Source organism: Aspergillus luchuensis, chromosome 5 (assembly GCF_016861625.1).
Source record: "Aspergillus luchuensis IFO 4308 DNA, chromosome 5, nearly complete sequence".
Classification (NCBI taxonomy): domain Eukaryota; kingdom Fungi; phylum Ascomycota; class Eurotiomycetes; order Eurotiales; family Aspergillaceae; genus Aspergillus; species Aspergillus luchuensis.
The window spans coordinates 6,186,769-6,200,759 of NC_054853.1; the positions used below are offsets into that span (position 1 = coordinate 6,186,769).

General features: G+C 55.0%; 4 protein-coding genes and 1 non-coding gene across 5 annotated transcripts; 4 read left to right on the forward strand and 1 right to left on the reverse strand.

Moving 5' to 3' along the window:
• Positions 1 to 187: 187 nt before the first annotated feature.
• On the reverse strand, positions 188 to 1,725 carry AKAW2_52044A (uncharacterized protein; the record flags this gene model as incomplete). The annotated part of the gene is made up of 2 exons (XM_041692040.1): positions 188 to 1,308; positions 1,368 to 1,725. The coding sequence occupies 2 exons, from the start codon at positions 1,723 to 1,725 to the stop codon at positions 188 to 190; spliced, it is 1,479 nt and encodes a 492-aa protein (XP_041545465.1).
• Positions 1,726 to 2,096: 371 nt separating this feature from the next.
• AKAW2_52045S (putative PKS/NRPS-like protein biosynthetic cluster) lies at positions 2,097 to 8,289 on the forward strand (the record flags this gene model as incomplete). Its single annotated transcript, XM_041692041.1, has 4 exons — positions 2,097 to 7,074; positions 7,132 to 7,620; positions 7,687 to 7,802; positions 7,855 to 8,289. The coding sequence occupies 4 exons, from the start codon at positions 2,097 to 2,099 to the stop codon at positions 8,287 to 8,289; spliced, it is 6,018 nt and encodes a 2,005-aa protein (XP_041545466.1).
• A 727-nt stretch (positions 8,290 to 9,016) lies between these two features.
• AKAW2_t50030S lies at positions 9,017 to 9,087 on the forward strand. The gene has a single exon. It is a non-coding gene; the product is annotated as a tRNA-Gly (tRNA).
• A 696-nt stretch (positions 9,088 to 9,783) lies between these two features.
• On the forward strand, positions 9,784 to 10,143 carry AKAW2_52046S (uncharacterized protein; the record flags this gene model as incomplete). The annotated part of the gene is made up of 1 exon (XM_041692042.1): positions 9,784 to 10,143. One exon carries the CDS (start codon positions 9,784 to 9,786, stop codon positions 10,141 to 10,143), a length of 360 nt encoding a protein of 119 aa, XP_041545467.1.
• A 1,492-nt stretch (positions 10,144 to 11,635) lies between these two features.
• On the forward strand, positions 11,636 to 13,932 carry AKAW2_52047S (uncharacterized protein; the record flags this gene model as incomplete). The annotated part of the gene is made up of 3 exons (XM_041692043.1): positions 11,636 to 12,044; positions 12,104 to 12,335; positions 12,393 to 13,932. 3 exons carry the CDS (start codon positions 11,636 to 11,638, stop codon positions 13,930 to 13,932), a joined length of 2,181 nt encoding a protein of 726 aa, XP_041545468.1.
• Positions 13,933 to 13,991: the final 59 nt, after the last annotated feature.

A 13,991-nucleotide genomic window follows, 5' to 3' on the forward strand; every position in this document is an offset into this window, starting at 1 on the left:
GCATGGGGGTTCTTTTTGATACTGGGATTCGGCATTGCAAGGTTGGCTGGCACTATTATCTTGTTATTTTGTTTCATTGCATGTTTGTATTGTTATAGATAGATCGGTAGATAGATCGTTTAGACATAAACATAAATCACATATTCATCAAAAGTGTTTAAGGTAGAGATTTCCGTACATTCCTCGGCTACAAACTGAACAAGTTCACAAAATGGCATGCCGGTAGCGACATAAACTCCTCCGATGCCACCGTCTTCAGGATCTGCTGCACTTTTTCGGTCGACAGTCGCAATCCCAGATTCCGCTCCGCCTTTGCGTAAACTTCCTGTGGCGTCTCGGGGCGACGAACATGTCCCAGCGGATACTCTACTAGTACCTCAGGCAGCGTCGTGCCATCCGTCAGGGTGACGGTGAGCGAGTTTGCCACACTGCGCACCGCCATGTCATGATAATCAGCCGTGTATTTGGGGTCTTCCGCCATTGTAATCTTCTGTCGCAGTGCATCGACGCGCGGGTCTGTCGCCCAGGGACTGTCATCCTGGTAGTCGGCCGTCTCGACCTGCGCTCCCTTCAGCAGCACCACAGCTACCATGTACCGCAGACAGTGGTCACGATCTGCGGCGTTGTGCAGTGTTGCTCCGCCCTTGTTAATGATTGTCATGCCAGCAGCCTGAGTCTTGGCGTGGATCGACTGGATATCCCTGGCTGGGTCGAGTCCACGCGCCCGCAGGGTATTGGCGACTTCCAGCGCGGCCTCCACCGCTGTCATGCCATGGCCCTCGGCAGTGTTCACCTTGAACAGCACAGTTTCAATGACCCACGTGCCAAATGGCTGGGGAAGGTCAAACTCCTGGCCCTTGAACAGGACATCATAGAAACCCCAGCGGGGTGTGGTCAGCACCGTGTTAGCACCGGGTTGTCCGGCCTTGGCTAGTAGTGCCAGGTGCACAGCCCGCATGCAAGCATCGCCAGCTGCCCATCCTTTGCGCGGACCAGTGTTGGGTGCCTGGCGGTACACGCGGAGTGGGTGGCCGTCCATCCAGGCGTGAGAGACGGCACTGAGGGCCTGCTCGCGGGGAAGATCCAGCAGCCAGGCCGACACGGCGGTTGCGCCAATCTTGACAAGGATTGTGTGGTCCAACCCGACCTTGTTGAAGGCATTCTTAATCTGGAAACAGCCCTGAATCTCATACGCCTTGATCAGGGCCTCCAAAACCTGCTGCATTGTCACTATGCTGTCGGGGTCGCCCTCTGCCAGGGCTACACGACTACGGACATCTGCGACGGCCAGGATCGCACCTAGGTTATCTGAATCAACATTATTAGTGCATGGGGCTTGACAATTGCTGGAGTGGTTTATAGCTCACCCGAAGGATGTCCCCATTCTGCACCGGGGAAGGCGTCATTGTGATCGAGGTAACGTATCATGGCCCCCAGATCAAAGGCACCTTTGAGGATGTCCAGCTGGTAGGCTGTTCCCGGTAACCGGAACAAACCCGAGGTGGCTGGAGCGATTGGGAATGCCGGTCCAACAAGCTGAGCGCATTGTGGACTGGTATGGATACTTTCGAGGGCAGCACCAAGGGCATCCATTAAGGCGACCTTGGCCCGCGACCAGGCAATGTCTGTGGTAATCTTGTAGTCGTAAACATAGTCGACGATGGCCTGGATCACGGCATCGTAGGGCTTGCGGGAATTGTCGTCGGCGGCAGGAATGACAGTCATGCTGAACGGATACCGATTGGATGATAAGAGAACGCAGCAGATCTTCCCTTTTCATGATAAAATCACTTGTCGCCTTTCAAGTACTTTATGAATGTTGCCTTCAGGCAGGGGCGGACCGGATCCTCCATCCTGGCGCTGTTCGGGTTTCGGCCGCCGGATGGCACTGTGCAGCAACACCGAATGAACTGCTGCGAGATGTTTTGGCCGCCGAACAGCTTTCAGTCGGCAGGATTTGGTCTGTCTGAGTCAGCCATCACATACGTGAGAGGAAATGAAGTCAGACATATATTCTAACACAGAGTCTATCTCTGGCCTCTTCCTTTTGCCCAGGTCGTTGTTATCTCGACCAAATGTCGCCATAGTCACCCACCATGACCGCGACAACCGAGCTTCATCCTAACTCTTCATCCTCGCCTGCTGGGAATGAGCCCTCCGTGGCCTTTACCCTCACGCATAGCGAGATTACTGCCACGCTGTCTCTCAGTAGTGCGGTGGCTACCACGCTGCAGCCCTACCGCGCCAGCTGGCAGGCCGACGACACTATCTCTCCCCTTAGTCTAACGCTGTCCTTCCTCGGCCATTTGACCCGTCAAAAGGCCCCTGCTTCAGCAGTCCAGACAGCTATCAGGGCCTTTGAGTCTCAGTATCTGTCTGGCAACGACATTCACACGGCTGTCACCATCCTGCCCGACGCTCTTGGTGCCAAAAAGACTGCCCTTCGAGACTACTATGCCTCCGCAGCCTATACCGGCCAGCCAATATCCAACTCACCCAGTGCCTTGTTCAAGTCTGCCCAGACAGGCACCTCCCGCGTCACAACCATCTTTGGCGGCCAAGGAACGGCCAATCCATCGTGCGTGCGCGAGTTGCGGTCTCTGTACACCACCTACCGCCCCATACTCAACCAGCTCATTCAAGAGTGTGGCCCTGTCCTGTCTTCTCTCTCCCAGCGCCCGGACACACAATCCTACTTCCGCGGTCGTCCTATTGACTTGGACACCTGGCTAGCCGGTGCAATAACCCTCAATGAGGACTATGTCAGCGCCGCGCCTGTCAGCCTGCCCATTCTAGGACTGTTCGATCTCGCCCACTACTGCATCATCTGCAATGTTTTGGGTCAGACCCCCGGACAAGTGGCCAACTCAATGCATTCCATCTCTGGCCATTCTCAGGGCATCGTTGTCGCCGCTGCTGTAGCTCGTGCTGACTCGTGGGCCTCGTTCTACGACAACGCCCGGCTAGCTGTGGAGCTGTTGTTCTGGATTGGCTTTGAGAGTCACCAGGATGCGCCTCAGTTGTTCATCGCGCCTGAGCTTATTGAGCAGACCAAAGAACAAGGGCATGGAGTCCCCTCGCCCATGCTTTCCGTTCGAGGACTGGAGCGGCCAGCACTGGAAAAGCTTCTCACTCAATGCAATCAGGTGCTCCCTGGGTCGCGCCAGCTGCATATTGCCCTCATCAACGCTCGCACCAACCACATTGTCGCAGGTCCCGCAGCATCGCTTTGCGGTCTCAGCCACATCCTGGCAGAGCTGCAAGCCGCTGGGGAAAAGGATCAAACTCGCATCCCCTTCAGCCAACGCAAGCCTGTGGTCACGCACTCGTTCCTCCCCATCAGCACGCCCTTCCATACTCCCTACCTACAGACGGCCTCCCAGCGCATTAAGGAGCGACTGGCCGATCGAGCGTTTTCCGCAAACGAACTGCAGGTACCTGTTTTGCACACCGCTACAGGCGAGGATGTCCGAGTCAATCCTCACTCCAATGTTATTGAAGCCCTCGTGGATGCCATCACCACCGAGCCGGTCGACTTCCCCCGTCTGTTGGCCGACGCAACCACCACCCATTTTCTCATTCTCGGAGCCGGTCGCCTCAGTGAGCTAGTCAAGCAAATCAGACAGGGGTATGGCCAGCATATAATCGCTGCCAGCGAGCTTAAGCCTTCCAGTGCCGACATCGGTAGCCAGGCAGACCTCTTTGCATCCACCCTCCGCCCGGCTTCTTCATCTTGGGCGGACGCATATCAGCCCCGCCTGGTGCAAACAGCCAACGGCCGGTTGATCCTCGACACAAAGCTCAGTCGTCTGCTACAAGTACCACCGATCATAACCGCAGGTATGACGCCCACTACTGTGCCCTGGGACTTCGTGGCTGCTGTCATTAATGCCGGCTACTTTATTGAGTTGGCCGGCGGAGGCTACCACACCGAAGACGAGATGCGTGTCGCCATCGAGAAGATCGCTGCCGCCATTCCCGCTGGTCGTGGCATCACCTGCAACCTCATCTATGTCAATCCCAAGGCGATCGCTTGGCAGACACGACTGATCCGCAAGCTCATCCGCCAGGGCGTGCCCATTGACGGGCTTACCATTGGCGCCGGTGTGCCATCGCTCGAAGTTGCCCGCGAATACATTGACGACCTTGGCATCAAGCACATCTCCTTCAAACCTGGATCAGTTGATGCCATCAATTCTGTGCTACAGATTGCTGATGATAGGCCAAACTTCCCCATCGGGCTCCAGTGGACAGGAGGCCGGGGAGGCGGCCATCACTCCTATGAGGACTTTCACGCGCCCATCTTTGCAACCTATGCAGAAATTCGCAAGCGTGATAACATCTGTCTTGTCGCAGGCAGTGGCTTTGGTGCTGGAGACGATACCTACCCTTACCTGACCGGCCAGTGGTCAGTTGCTCGGGGCTATCCCGCCATGCCCTTTGACGGAATTCTGCTGGGCAGCCGCATGATGCTCTGTCGCGAAGCCCACACCAGTCCAGCAGTGAAGCAGCTACTCGCCACCACACCTGGTGTTCCTGATGGCGAGTGGGAAAAGAGTTACAAGGGCAGCGCGGGTGGCATCATTACAGTTCGGTCAGAGATGGGCCAGCCTATCCACAAGGTCGCTACACGAGGGGTCCGGCTGTGGGCCGACTTTGATCAGACGCTGTTCCGCCACCCCCGTCCCAAGATGGTCGAGGAGCTGGCCAAACGCAAGACGGAGATCATTGCCCGTCTGAACAAGGATTATGCCAAACCCTGGTTTGGTCAGGATGCCCGTGGACAGCCGATTGACCTGGCAGACATGACTTATACCGGAGTACTGAGCCGCATGGTCGAGCTGATGTACGTGGCTCATCAGCAGCGCTGGATCCATCCGTCGTACAAGCGCTTGGTGTCAGATATGGCGGTTCGCACCCTCGAACGAGTTGCTTCCTCTGTGGAACTGGACTTAGGACTGCTAGATGTACCAGCCAGTTTCCTGCAGGTGCTGACCGAGAAGTGTCCGGCAGCAGTCACGCAACGCCTGCATCCCGACGATGCATCTTTCTTTCTGCGACGCTGCCAGGCGCGTGGGCAGAAGCCTGTCAACTTCATTCCGGCTTTGGACGAGAACTTCGAAACCTGGTTCAAGAAGGATTCGCTGTGGCAGTCAGAAGATCTTGAGGCTGTCATAGGCCAGGACCCCGAGCGCGTGTGCATTCTGCATGGCCCTGTCGCCGTTCGCCATGCCACCGGCAAAGACGAGTCAGCCCAGGAGATTCTCGACGGCATCGCGACCTTTCACACCCACGCGGCTCTGCAGGAGTTCTACCATGGTGACCTCCAGCGAGTGCCTAAAGTTGCCGGTCCAGCTGTCGCTGATACCCATACTCAACCCGAAACTTCGTTTGAAGTGAGCTCGCTGGATCTGGTGACAGCCGAACCTTTTGGCTGGGTACGTGACCTCCTCGAGACACCTACGATCACCCGTGCTGGTATCCGCAAAAAGAACCCGTTCCGCAGCATCCTGGCCGTAAAGCCAGGTCAGAAGTTGGTTGTCAAGCCCTCGGAACAGCGCATTGTGCTCTGTGAGAGGAGCACGGAGCAGCCAGTAATCAGCATCCACTGTGACACCACTAGGACCATTTTTGTAGACCTTCATCAGCCCAGCAGCTTTACCGCTGCCCCTGCAGTACTCTCGCTTCAGTACAAGGCTCATTACTCCGGGTTGTCTCCAGCACTGGAGGAGATTGTTGACGGACGCAATGACCGCATCAAAACCTTCTACCGCAACCTTTGGCTGGGAGAATCGGCAGGTTCTACTAAGGATAGCCACTCTACCTTCCATGGACCTGAGATAACCCTCACTCACGACCTACTCGAGGACATGTACCAGACCTTGGGTCTCTCGCCGACGGGAATCCGACCGACATCCATTCCCATGGACATCGCTATTGTGATCGCCTGGGAACCGCTAGTCGAGCCGCTCGTCTGCACGGGAGTTGAAGGGGATCTTCTGCGTCTCGTGCACCGCTCCAACGACATCGAGTATGTGCCCTCCGCGACGCCTTTCCAGGTTGGAGATATCCTGCGCTCGAGTAGTCAGGTCCAGTCCATCACCATTGAGCCAACGGGCAAGTCAATCGTTGTGAAGGCCACCATTGAGCGGGCCGGTGAGCCCATCGCCTTCGTCACATCCTCCTTCTTCATGCGCGGCACTTACACCGACTATGCTTCCTGCTTTGAACGCATCACCGAGCCTGAGACCTTGCTCGAAGTCTCAACTTCCGTAGATGAGGAGCTGCTCCGATCCCGACCGTGGCTTCAGCTGAATGAACCCGGGACCCCGATCGTCGGCAAGACGCTTTGCTTCCGACTAGAGACGTCCTTCACTTGGAAAGACCAAACAACCTTCCAGATACTTCAAACCAGTGGCACAGTCTCCCTCCGCTCATGGAATGGCAAGCAAACGCCCATCGGTCAGGTATCCTTCGAAGCTCGCGACGGCAAGGCCAACCCGGTGTCGGACTTCCTACGCCGACGTGGTCAGCCACTGGTCGCTCGCAAGCCGCTCGATATTACTCAGGAACTGAACCAGACCTCTGAGGGCGTGCAGATCCCCGCGTCAAATGCGGGTTATAGCACCTTCTCCAATGATTTCAATCCCATCCACATCTCGTCCGAGTTTGCGCAATATGTCGAGTTGCCTGGTACTATCACTCATGGAATGTACACTTCGGCTGTGGTGCGTGCAGTATCTGAGCGCTGTGCCGCACAGGGTGATTTGACACGTTTCCGACGCTGGGCCTGCTCCTTTGTCGGCATGGTGCTGCCCAGTGACCGGCTTGATGTGCGCGTGCAGCACGTCGCCATGATTGAGGGACGGCTACTGTTGAATGTGACAGCCGTCAAGGCTGGTACGGATGAAGCAGTCATCCAGGCTGAGGCCGAGGTGGATCAGCCCTCGACGGTGTATGTCTTTACTGGACAGGGCAGCCAGTCACCAGGTATGGGGATGGGTCTGTACAAGTCCAGTGCGGCTGCTCGGGCCATCTGGGACGCAGCAGACAAGTTCTTTGTCGAGACTTACGGTAAGTGCATATTTGTATCTCTAATATCTCATTCAGCAAGCTAATAACGGTTGTTAGGATGGTCGGTTCTTGAGCTCGTCCGCCAGAATCCAACCGCTTTGACGGTGCACTTCCGGGGCAAACGCGGACGCCAGATCAAGGCCAACTACATGGCCATGACCATCGATTCCTACAGGGCCGATGGAAGTGTGGTAAAGGAGCCTATTCTTCCGGAACTCACGCCGAAGTCCACTTCCTACACATTTGCGGATCCGCGGGGATTGGTGTTCTCGACGCAGTTCGCGCAGCCTCTAGTCTTGTTATTGGAACGTGCGGCGGTCGAGGATCTCCGGCAGCGGGGAGTTGTTCAGCAGGACGCAGCGTTTGCAGGACACTCCCTGGGCGAATATGGTGCATTGGCGTCCTTTGGCGAATTCATGCCTTTCACGGATCTGCTGCGAGTGGTCTTCTATCGGGGTTTGGCCATGCAGGTGGCTATTGAGCGCGATGATCAGGGACGGACCAACTTCTCCATGGCGGCGGTAAACCCGGCTCGTGTAGGCAAGTGTGAGTATACCCTTACTGCTACTTTGTGTGGGTTGGGATTTAGAGTGAATGCTGACAATGCTTTAGTCTTCACGGAGAAGGCTTTGAGGCAGATTGTGTCGCAGATCGCCACGACAACGCACGGCCTACTCGAGATTGTCAACTTCAATGTCGACGGAGAGCAGTATGTGTGTGCTGGAACAGTGAGTCTCATTTCCTGTCAGATTATATAGGTACATTCGCTTATGATATCAGCTCGAGAACCTTCATGCCCTGGCCGCCATCACTGACACCATTGCGCGATCACCTACTGGGGCTGCCCTTGCCCGCGAATTCACTGATGCTGCCACGGTCGGTAATGCAGAACTTGCATCGACGAAGCTGGTAGAGCAATGCATTGCGGAAGCCCGCCAACTCCCAGCACCGGTGACCTTGAAGCGCAGCCTCGCTACCATTCCCCTGCAGGGCATTGATGTGCCCTTTCACTCGGCACACCTGCGGCCGGGAGTGGCGTCGTATCGCAACTTCTTGGAGGAACGTATTCCCAAGACTGAAGTGGATCCGCAGAAGCTGGTGGGCAAGTGGATTCCCAATGTTATGGGGACGCCGTTCTCGCTGAGTCGAGAGTATGTTGAGGGTGTTTATGGGCTGACGCAGAGTCCGATTTTGAAGGAGCTGCTGGCAATATAGACGAAGTAACGGAGAGTTATTGGTATTGCGTGGACCTTTATGTGTATACGATAGATTGTCTTGGCGATTCGTCTATGTTTTTTTACTTTTTTGTCTTCTGGGATTCTAGCAGTTGCTTGCCGTATAACATACAAGGCTTTTGCGATATAAATATGAACCGCTTCAATAATTCAGAGTACAGTCCAAGAAATCTCCTTGAAATATGCACGTAGAGTGATCAAAGGACACACCAAACGGGTATGGTCATGGTCATCTTTGGTTCTTGGAGATCTGTCTATCTTTCCATATGAATCATGTCCCCGGTGGTAAGGTTGTGCATCGTCGTTTATATCCTTTCCTATTTTGCTCTTCCGCACAGCTTTCATTGTATTGCTGCATTGAATTGTTTTAAGGCTATTTAGTAGTCTAATCATCTGCTTGGGGTGGTTCTGATTGCAGATAGTACTGTCTGTGGTGACTGCGTGGGATATATACATATATATTGGCTAGTACTAGGGGTCGACCCAACCAATGATGATGTATCATTGATCGCTTCCAAATCTCGGGGGAACAGCATGCGTGTGAAGAGTTACAGTGATCTTTTGCAGGGGGTAGTAGGTCCCCAATTCAGTGAAATGAATTTTATGGAGACATTACATTTTGGACCATGTACTGTGAGGGTGAAGAAGCAAACTGCCTAAACTCTCAATTACTCATAGCATAATATTAAAGCAAATAACATGCACCAGCATCATTGGTCTAGTGGTAGAATTCATCGTTGCCATCGATGAGGCCCGTGTTCGATTCACGGATGATGCATTCCTTTTTTCCCCATCTTTTTTCGCCCCTTCATCCCCGGCCATCCATGTCCATTGCACTATCTATTTTTGCTATCTCGTATCTATCTAGTACTCTACTACTATGTCTACTGTCAATGCATGTCCAATCATCGGAAACCCTCAGACTGCCGCCCTGCAGCTCTCGGGCCTGCCGATCGCAACCCACCGTTGCAGCTCCCCCACTCCACGGCTCATCCTTTAAGACGTTTAGACCTGCCTATCTCGCTACTTTGTGTCTCTTGGATGGCTGTCTGGTTCAACGGCTATCCACAATTGATCAAGTGACTCTATTGCAGTGGAACGGCTACTCTGCACCTAACTCTTTTCTCTCGTCTGCCACTTCCCAGCCAACGGGGTCCCTTCTGGCTGTTGATACCGGAGGAGGACGCTATCCATCTCGCACTTCTCTTGCTAGCTAGTTCGTTGGCAGCTTCAGATTGGCCGGCCGAGCTTGACATGACTAACTACGGTTCGAAGTAGTGCAATGACCATCTCCTTAGCTCAGAATGACTGCTGAGAACGAATCATCCTGCCGGGATTTGGTGGTGATCGGGGGTCAGCCGAGGGCAATGACGAGCTACCTTGGAAGTGTATCGTTGGCCTTGGTGGGAGGGGCAAACCAGAGGAGACCACGGAAAACGAAGTAAGGCAAGGCAAGGCAAGGCAAAGCAAAGCAATGCAATGCAAGAACCAAAGCACAGCAAGTGGAATCCACCCTCAGAGAGGGAGAAAGAGCAAAACTTCACAAGAGAAGGGCGATGATCCGCAGTCCATGCTCCAATGGGAGACCCGACGGAGAATTAACAACGCCCGGTTCCACTGCGAAAATGTCAGGCTGATTGATTGCCTTGGAGGGTCCCTCTTTTTTTTCCCTCTCCCTGTGTGTGTCCCAGAGTCCCAGAACTCACTGGAATTACCCACTGTGGTAAAAGTGATGCTATCTCGGGACAATGAGGACCCTCTTGGCCCGAGCGTTTGCAGGCTGCAGAGATTGTCGCTGGGATCGCTGGCAGAAACTCTACTCCTCCTACAATGATTTTTCACTGTCTTGGAGGGGGAACTAAACTCTAACCTGCTAATAGACTTTGAATTGATACCCAGCCACAAGTACTCAGTGATGCAGCAGCCGAGATAATCGTGAATGACTAGGGATGGGAGGCTAAAGAGCGATCGCACCATCTGCACTCATGGTATGACCTGAACCCTCCCCAAGTCCAAGCGATGGTAACGAGGGCAACCAGTACCGCCCACTTGGACAGTGTCAGTGTCAGTGTCAGTGCCCTCCAAGTCTTTGCCGCGATCGCGATGGCTTCGATTCCAATCAATTGTTATGCTTTCTCCCTCTCGGGCAGGTGGGGCCGTTGCGTAACTCGGAATTCTGATTGCATCGCGAAACCAAAATATTCCTAAGCAAAGTGAGTGATGGATGGATGGCTGGATGGCAGTGGAAGTGTAAATGTAGTAACTATCAAAAAGTTGTCGATCCTGCGGAGTCTATCTCCTCTCTCAAACTACTGTTGTACCACGACGTATACTTTCTAGTGCTGCCTGCCATATCGACCCCTCCTCCTCCCTCCGATCATCATCCCTTTTTTGAACTAGATAGTGTAGACTTGTTGACTGCCTAATCAATTGAAAACCGACTACACTGTAGTCCGTCTTGATAGTCTTTCGTAGTCTTCAACACCACTCTGATCTGCTCGCCAGCCACCGGGACAGGCGATATTTTCAAGGCATCTTAGCCCCTCTACGAACCTACTTTCGCCCGACAAGTATACATAGGAAAATCAAAATTCAAAATATTCGCCCCCGCGGCGGACAGATGTTTTTTTTTTTTTTTTTATCTTTCGCACCTTCGGAGACAAAACATCGTCATATCTGCTGGTGGACATGCGTTGGCCCAATGAGAAAGACGGCTGGCAGCGCGTCGAGGATGAAGCGGTGAAGGGCACAGCGATGGAGATCCACATCGGGCAAGCCGTGGAGGTCAAGCTAAAAACCCTAACGGCACTAAGAAGACGCAGAATCCTCCATCCCAGCAAGCTAATCCAGCTAATCCCAGCTAATGGACCCACGAACTGCTGTAGCCGCAAGACAGCTGCCCTTCCTTCGCCAATCAGCGTCTTTTCGGCCGCGTAGCTTGCATCCCGTCCACTCGGCAGCTTCTCAACTCCCTTCCTCTTCGTTTGCTTTTTCGTTGCGACTCATTGCTTTTCGGGGACCAGCTGGAGGTCCATGCTGTTTTCCCTTTCGATAAGGATGTGAAAATTTTTCTTGTTGGTCAGGCCATGACGCCGACGCCAATCTGGAGGGGTGGACAATCTTCTGCGCATGAGCCAGCGATCTCAAGTGCTATTAAAGACTCCATCTGGCTCCTCCTCGTCTCCCTCTTCCTCTCTTCCCTTTCTTCCTTTTCAACTTATCCCGCGTCGATCGCGTTGTGAATATTCTATCGTGACCGCATTGCTGGTCCTGTATCACTACTTTTATCCTCTTCCTTTTTTATAGTTCTGTTGTGAATCATCCCAATGTTCAAGCAGTATTCCCACATCTTGTCCCACAAGAGGCGTCGCAGCAGGGGAAGCACCATAAACCAAGTCCTATCGGCCGCTCAGTCTGAGCCTGCATCTGAGGCTGCCACGGTCAGCGATCCTGTCGAAATATGGACGCACTCGCAGTTGCTGCCCGAGGATGACGAGCATCGCAAGGACTGCTTCACCACCCTGACCCCGCGCATTCACAAGTACGACCATGTCGCCCAGCGCGGCAGCGATCGCTTCGTCCAGGACCTGACGGCCGCTCTGAACCTGGATGAGCCCCAGACCAGCTACCTCTCCTCCCCCGTCGGCAACTATGCCAGCTTCCTCTACCCGGAGTGTCTGCCCGAACGTCTTGAGACTGTCGCGTACTTGACTGAACTCGGCAATCTGCATGATGGTATGTGAAACCCCCATTGCCATCTACTAGCATGGCTGAACCCACCTCTGACGTCTTAGGCAAACAACAAGGCAAGAAAACCGATGAATCCGCCGAATCCCCCCGCGTCGCCGCCCGGAAACAACTACTAGAAAAGGCCATGTCGGAGCTGTCGGACAAGGACAAGGATGGCCACGAGATCATCGACTGCTACCGCAGTAACTGGCTGGTCACCCCGGAGGTTCCCACGGCCGAGAACTGCGCCAACCTCGACGACTATGTCGCCCGGAGACGCCTCAATGCGGGCATTGAGTAAGTCACCTTTTCAATCGTGATGTTTGAATCATGAGATGCTAACGTGGATGTCAGCGTCTACTGGACCCTCATGGGCTTCGCGCATGGCACTCGTCTTGGAAAAGAAGATCAGGCGGTGGTACGCGACGCATTGGATGCCGCCGAGCGCACCATGTTCTTCACCAACGACTACTACAGCTGGCCCAAGGAGAAGCGCATCTCTAAGAAGCGCCCCGTTGCCAACGTGATTCTTTTCCTCATGGAACACCAGAACATGTCCGAGGAAGACGCCGTCGCCAAGGCGAAGCAGCTGATCATCGACAACGAGCACGAGTTTGTCCGCCGTCGCGAGGCGCTCTACCAGGCCAACTCGGACCTGGCACCTCAGCTCCGCAAATGGATGGAGGTGCTGGGCGCCTCCCTGGCTGGTATCCACTACTGGTGCAAGAATGCTCCGCGCTACGCAGTCCCCGAAACTGCCGAGGAGAGTGAAGAGGAGGAGTCGTCATCCGAGGAAGATGGCTCCGATGAGGAAGAATCTTCCTCTGACGAAGACACCGAAGACGACGAGGAAGAAGAAGAGGAAGAAAAGGCTGCCCCCGTTGAGGTGGTGCCGGAACCCGAACAGAGTGAAGAACCCGTGGAGGTGGCTGTCTGGACCCCCCTGGTCACCGAGGAGGAAACCCCCGACGTGCATCTGGATACCTCCGCCCTGCTGGCCCCCAGCAGCTACGCCCGCTCGATCTCCCGCAGCACCCTGCACAGCGACCTGCTTACTTCCCTGAATGCCTGGCTGCAGGTTCCCGCCCGCCCGTTGGCCTTCATTCGCCAGGTTATTACCGAGCTGCAGGATTCGACCGGCATGCTGGCCGACGTGCAGGACCAGGCCGCCCTGCGCGACCAGCGCACCCCGGCCCACCTGGTGTACGGACCCGCGCAGTGCATGAACAGTGCGGCGTACTTGTTTGTGCGCGCCGCCCGCATCGTGACCAGCCTCAACTGCCCCGGCATGCTGGATGGGCTGCTGCAGGAACTGGAGGCACACTTTGTCGGCCAGTCGTGGGAGCTGAACTGGCGCTTTTCGACCCACTGCCCCGGTGAGACCGAGTATCTGGCCATGGTGGACCAGAAGGCCGGCGCCAGCTTCCGTCTGCTGACACGCCTCATGCAGGCTGCCAGCATGGGCGGTGCTACCCTGGACCTGGAGCCCTTCACCAAGGTGCTGGGTCGCCTGTCGCAGATCCGCCACGAGTATCTGGGTCTGCTGGAGTCCGCCACTAGCGACCGGTCGTTTGGCGAGGACCTGGACCAGGCCAAGGTGACGTACCCCATCGTCCGGGCCTGCAACTTGGACCCTGCTGGTCGGGCGGTTATCTTTGGCATCTTCCGCCAGAAGCCGGCCGGCACAGTGCTGCCCATTGAGAGCAAGCGGCAGATCGTGTCGCTGGTGCAGCAGACGGGGGCTCTGCAGGCCACCTACGACCTGATCCGTCAGCTGGGCCGTGAGGCCATGAACACGCTGAGCGAGCTGGAGACGGCGGCGGAGGAGCTGAACCCGTCGTTGCGCGCGGTGGTGAAGTCGCTGGCTGAGGTGCCGGCACCGGATCACCTGTAAAAAAATTTGATACCTCTGATGGAGATGATGCGTGGTGGTTGATATGATGATGATGACGA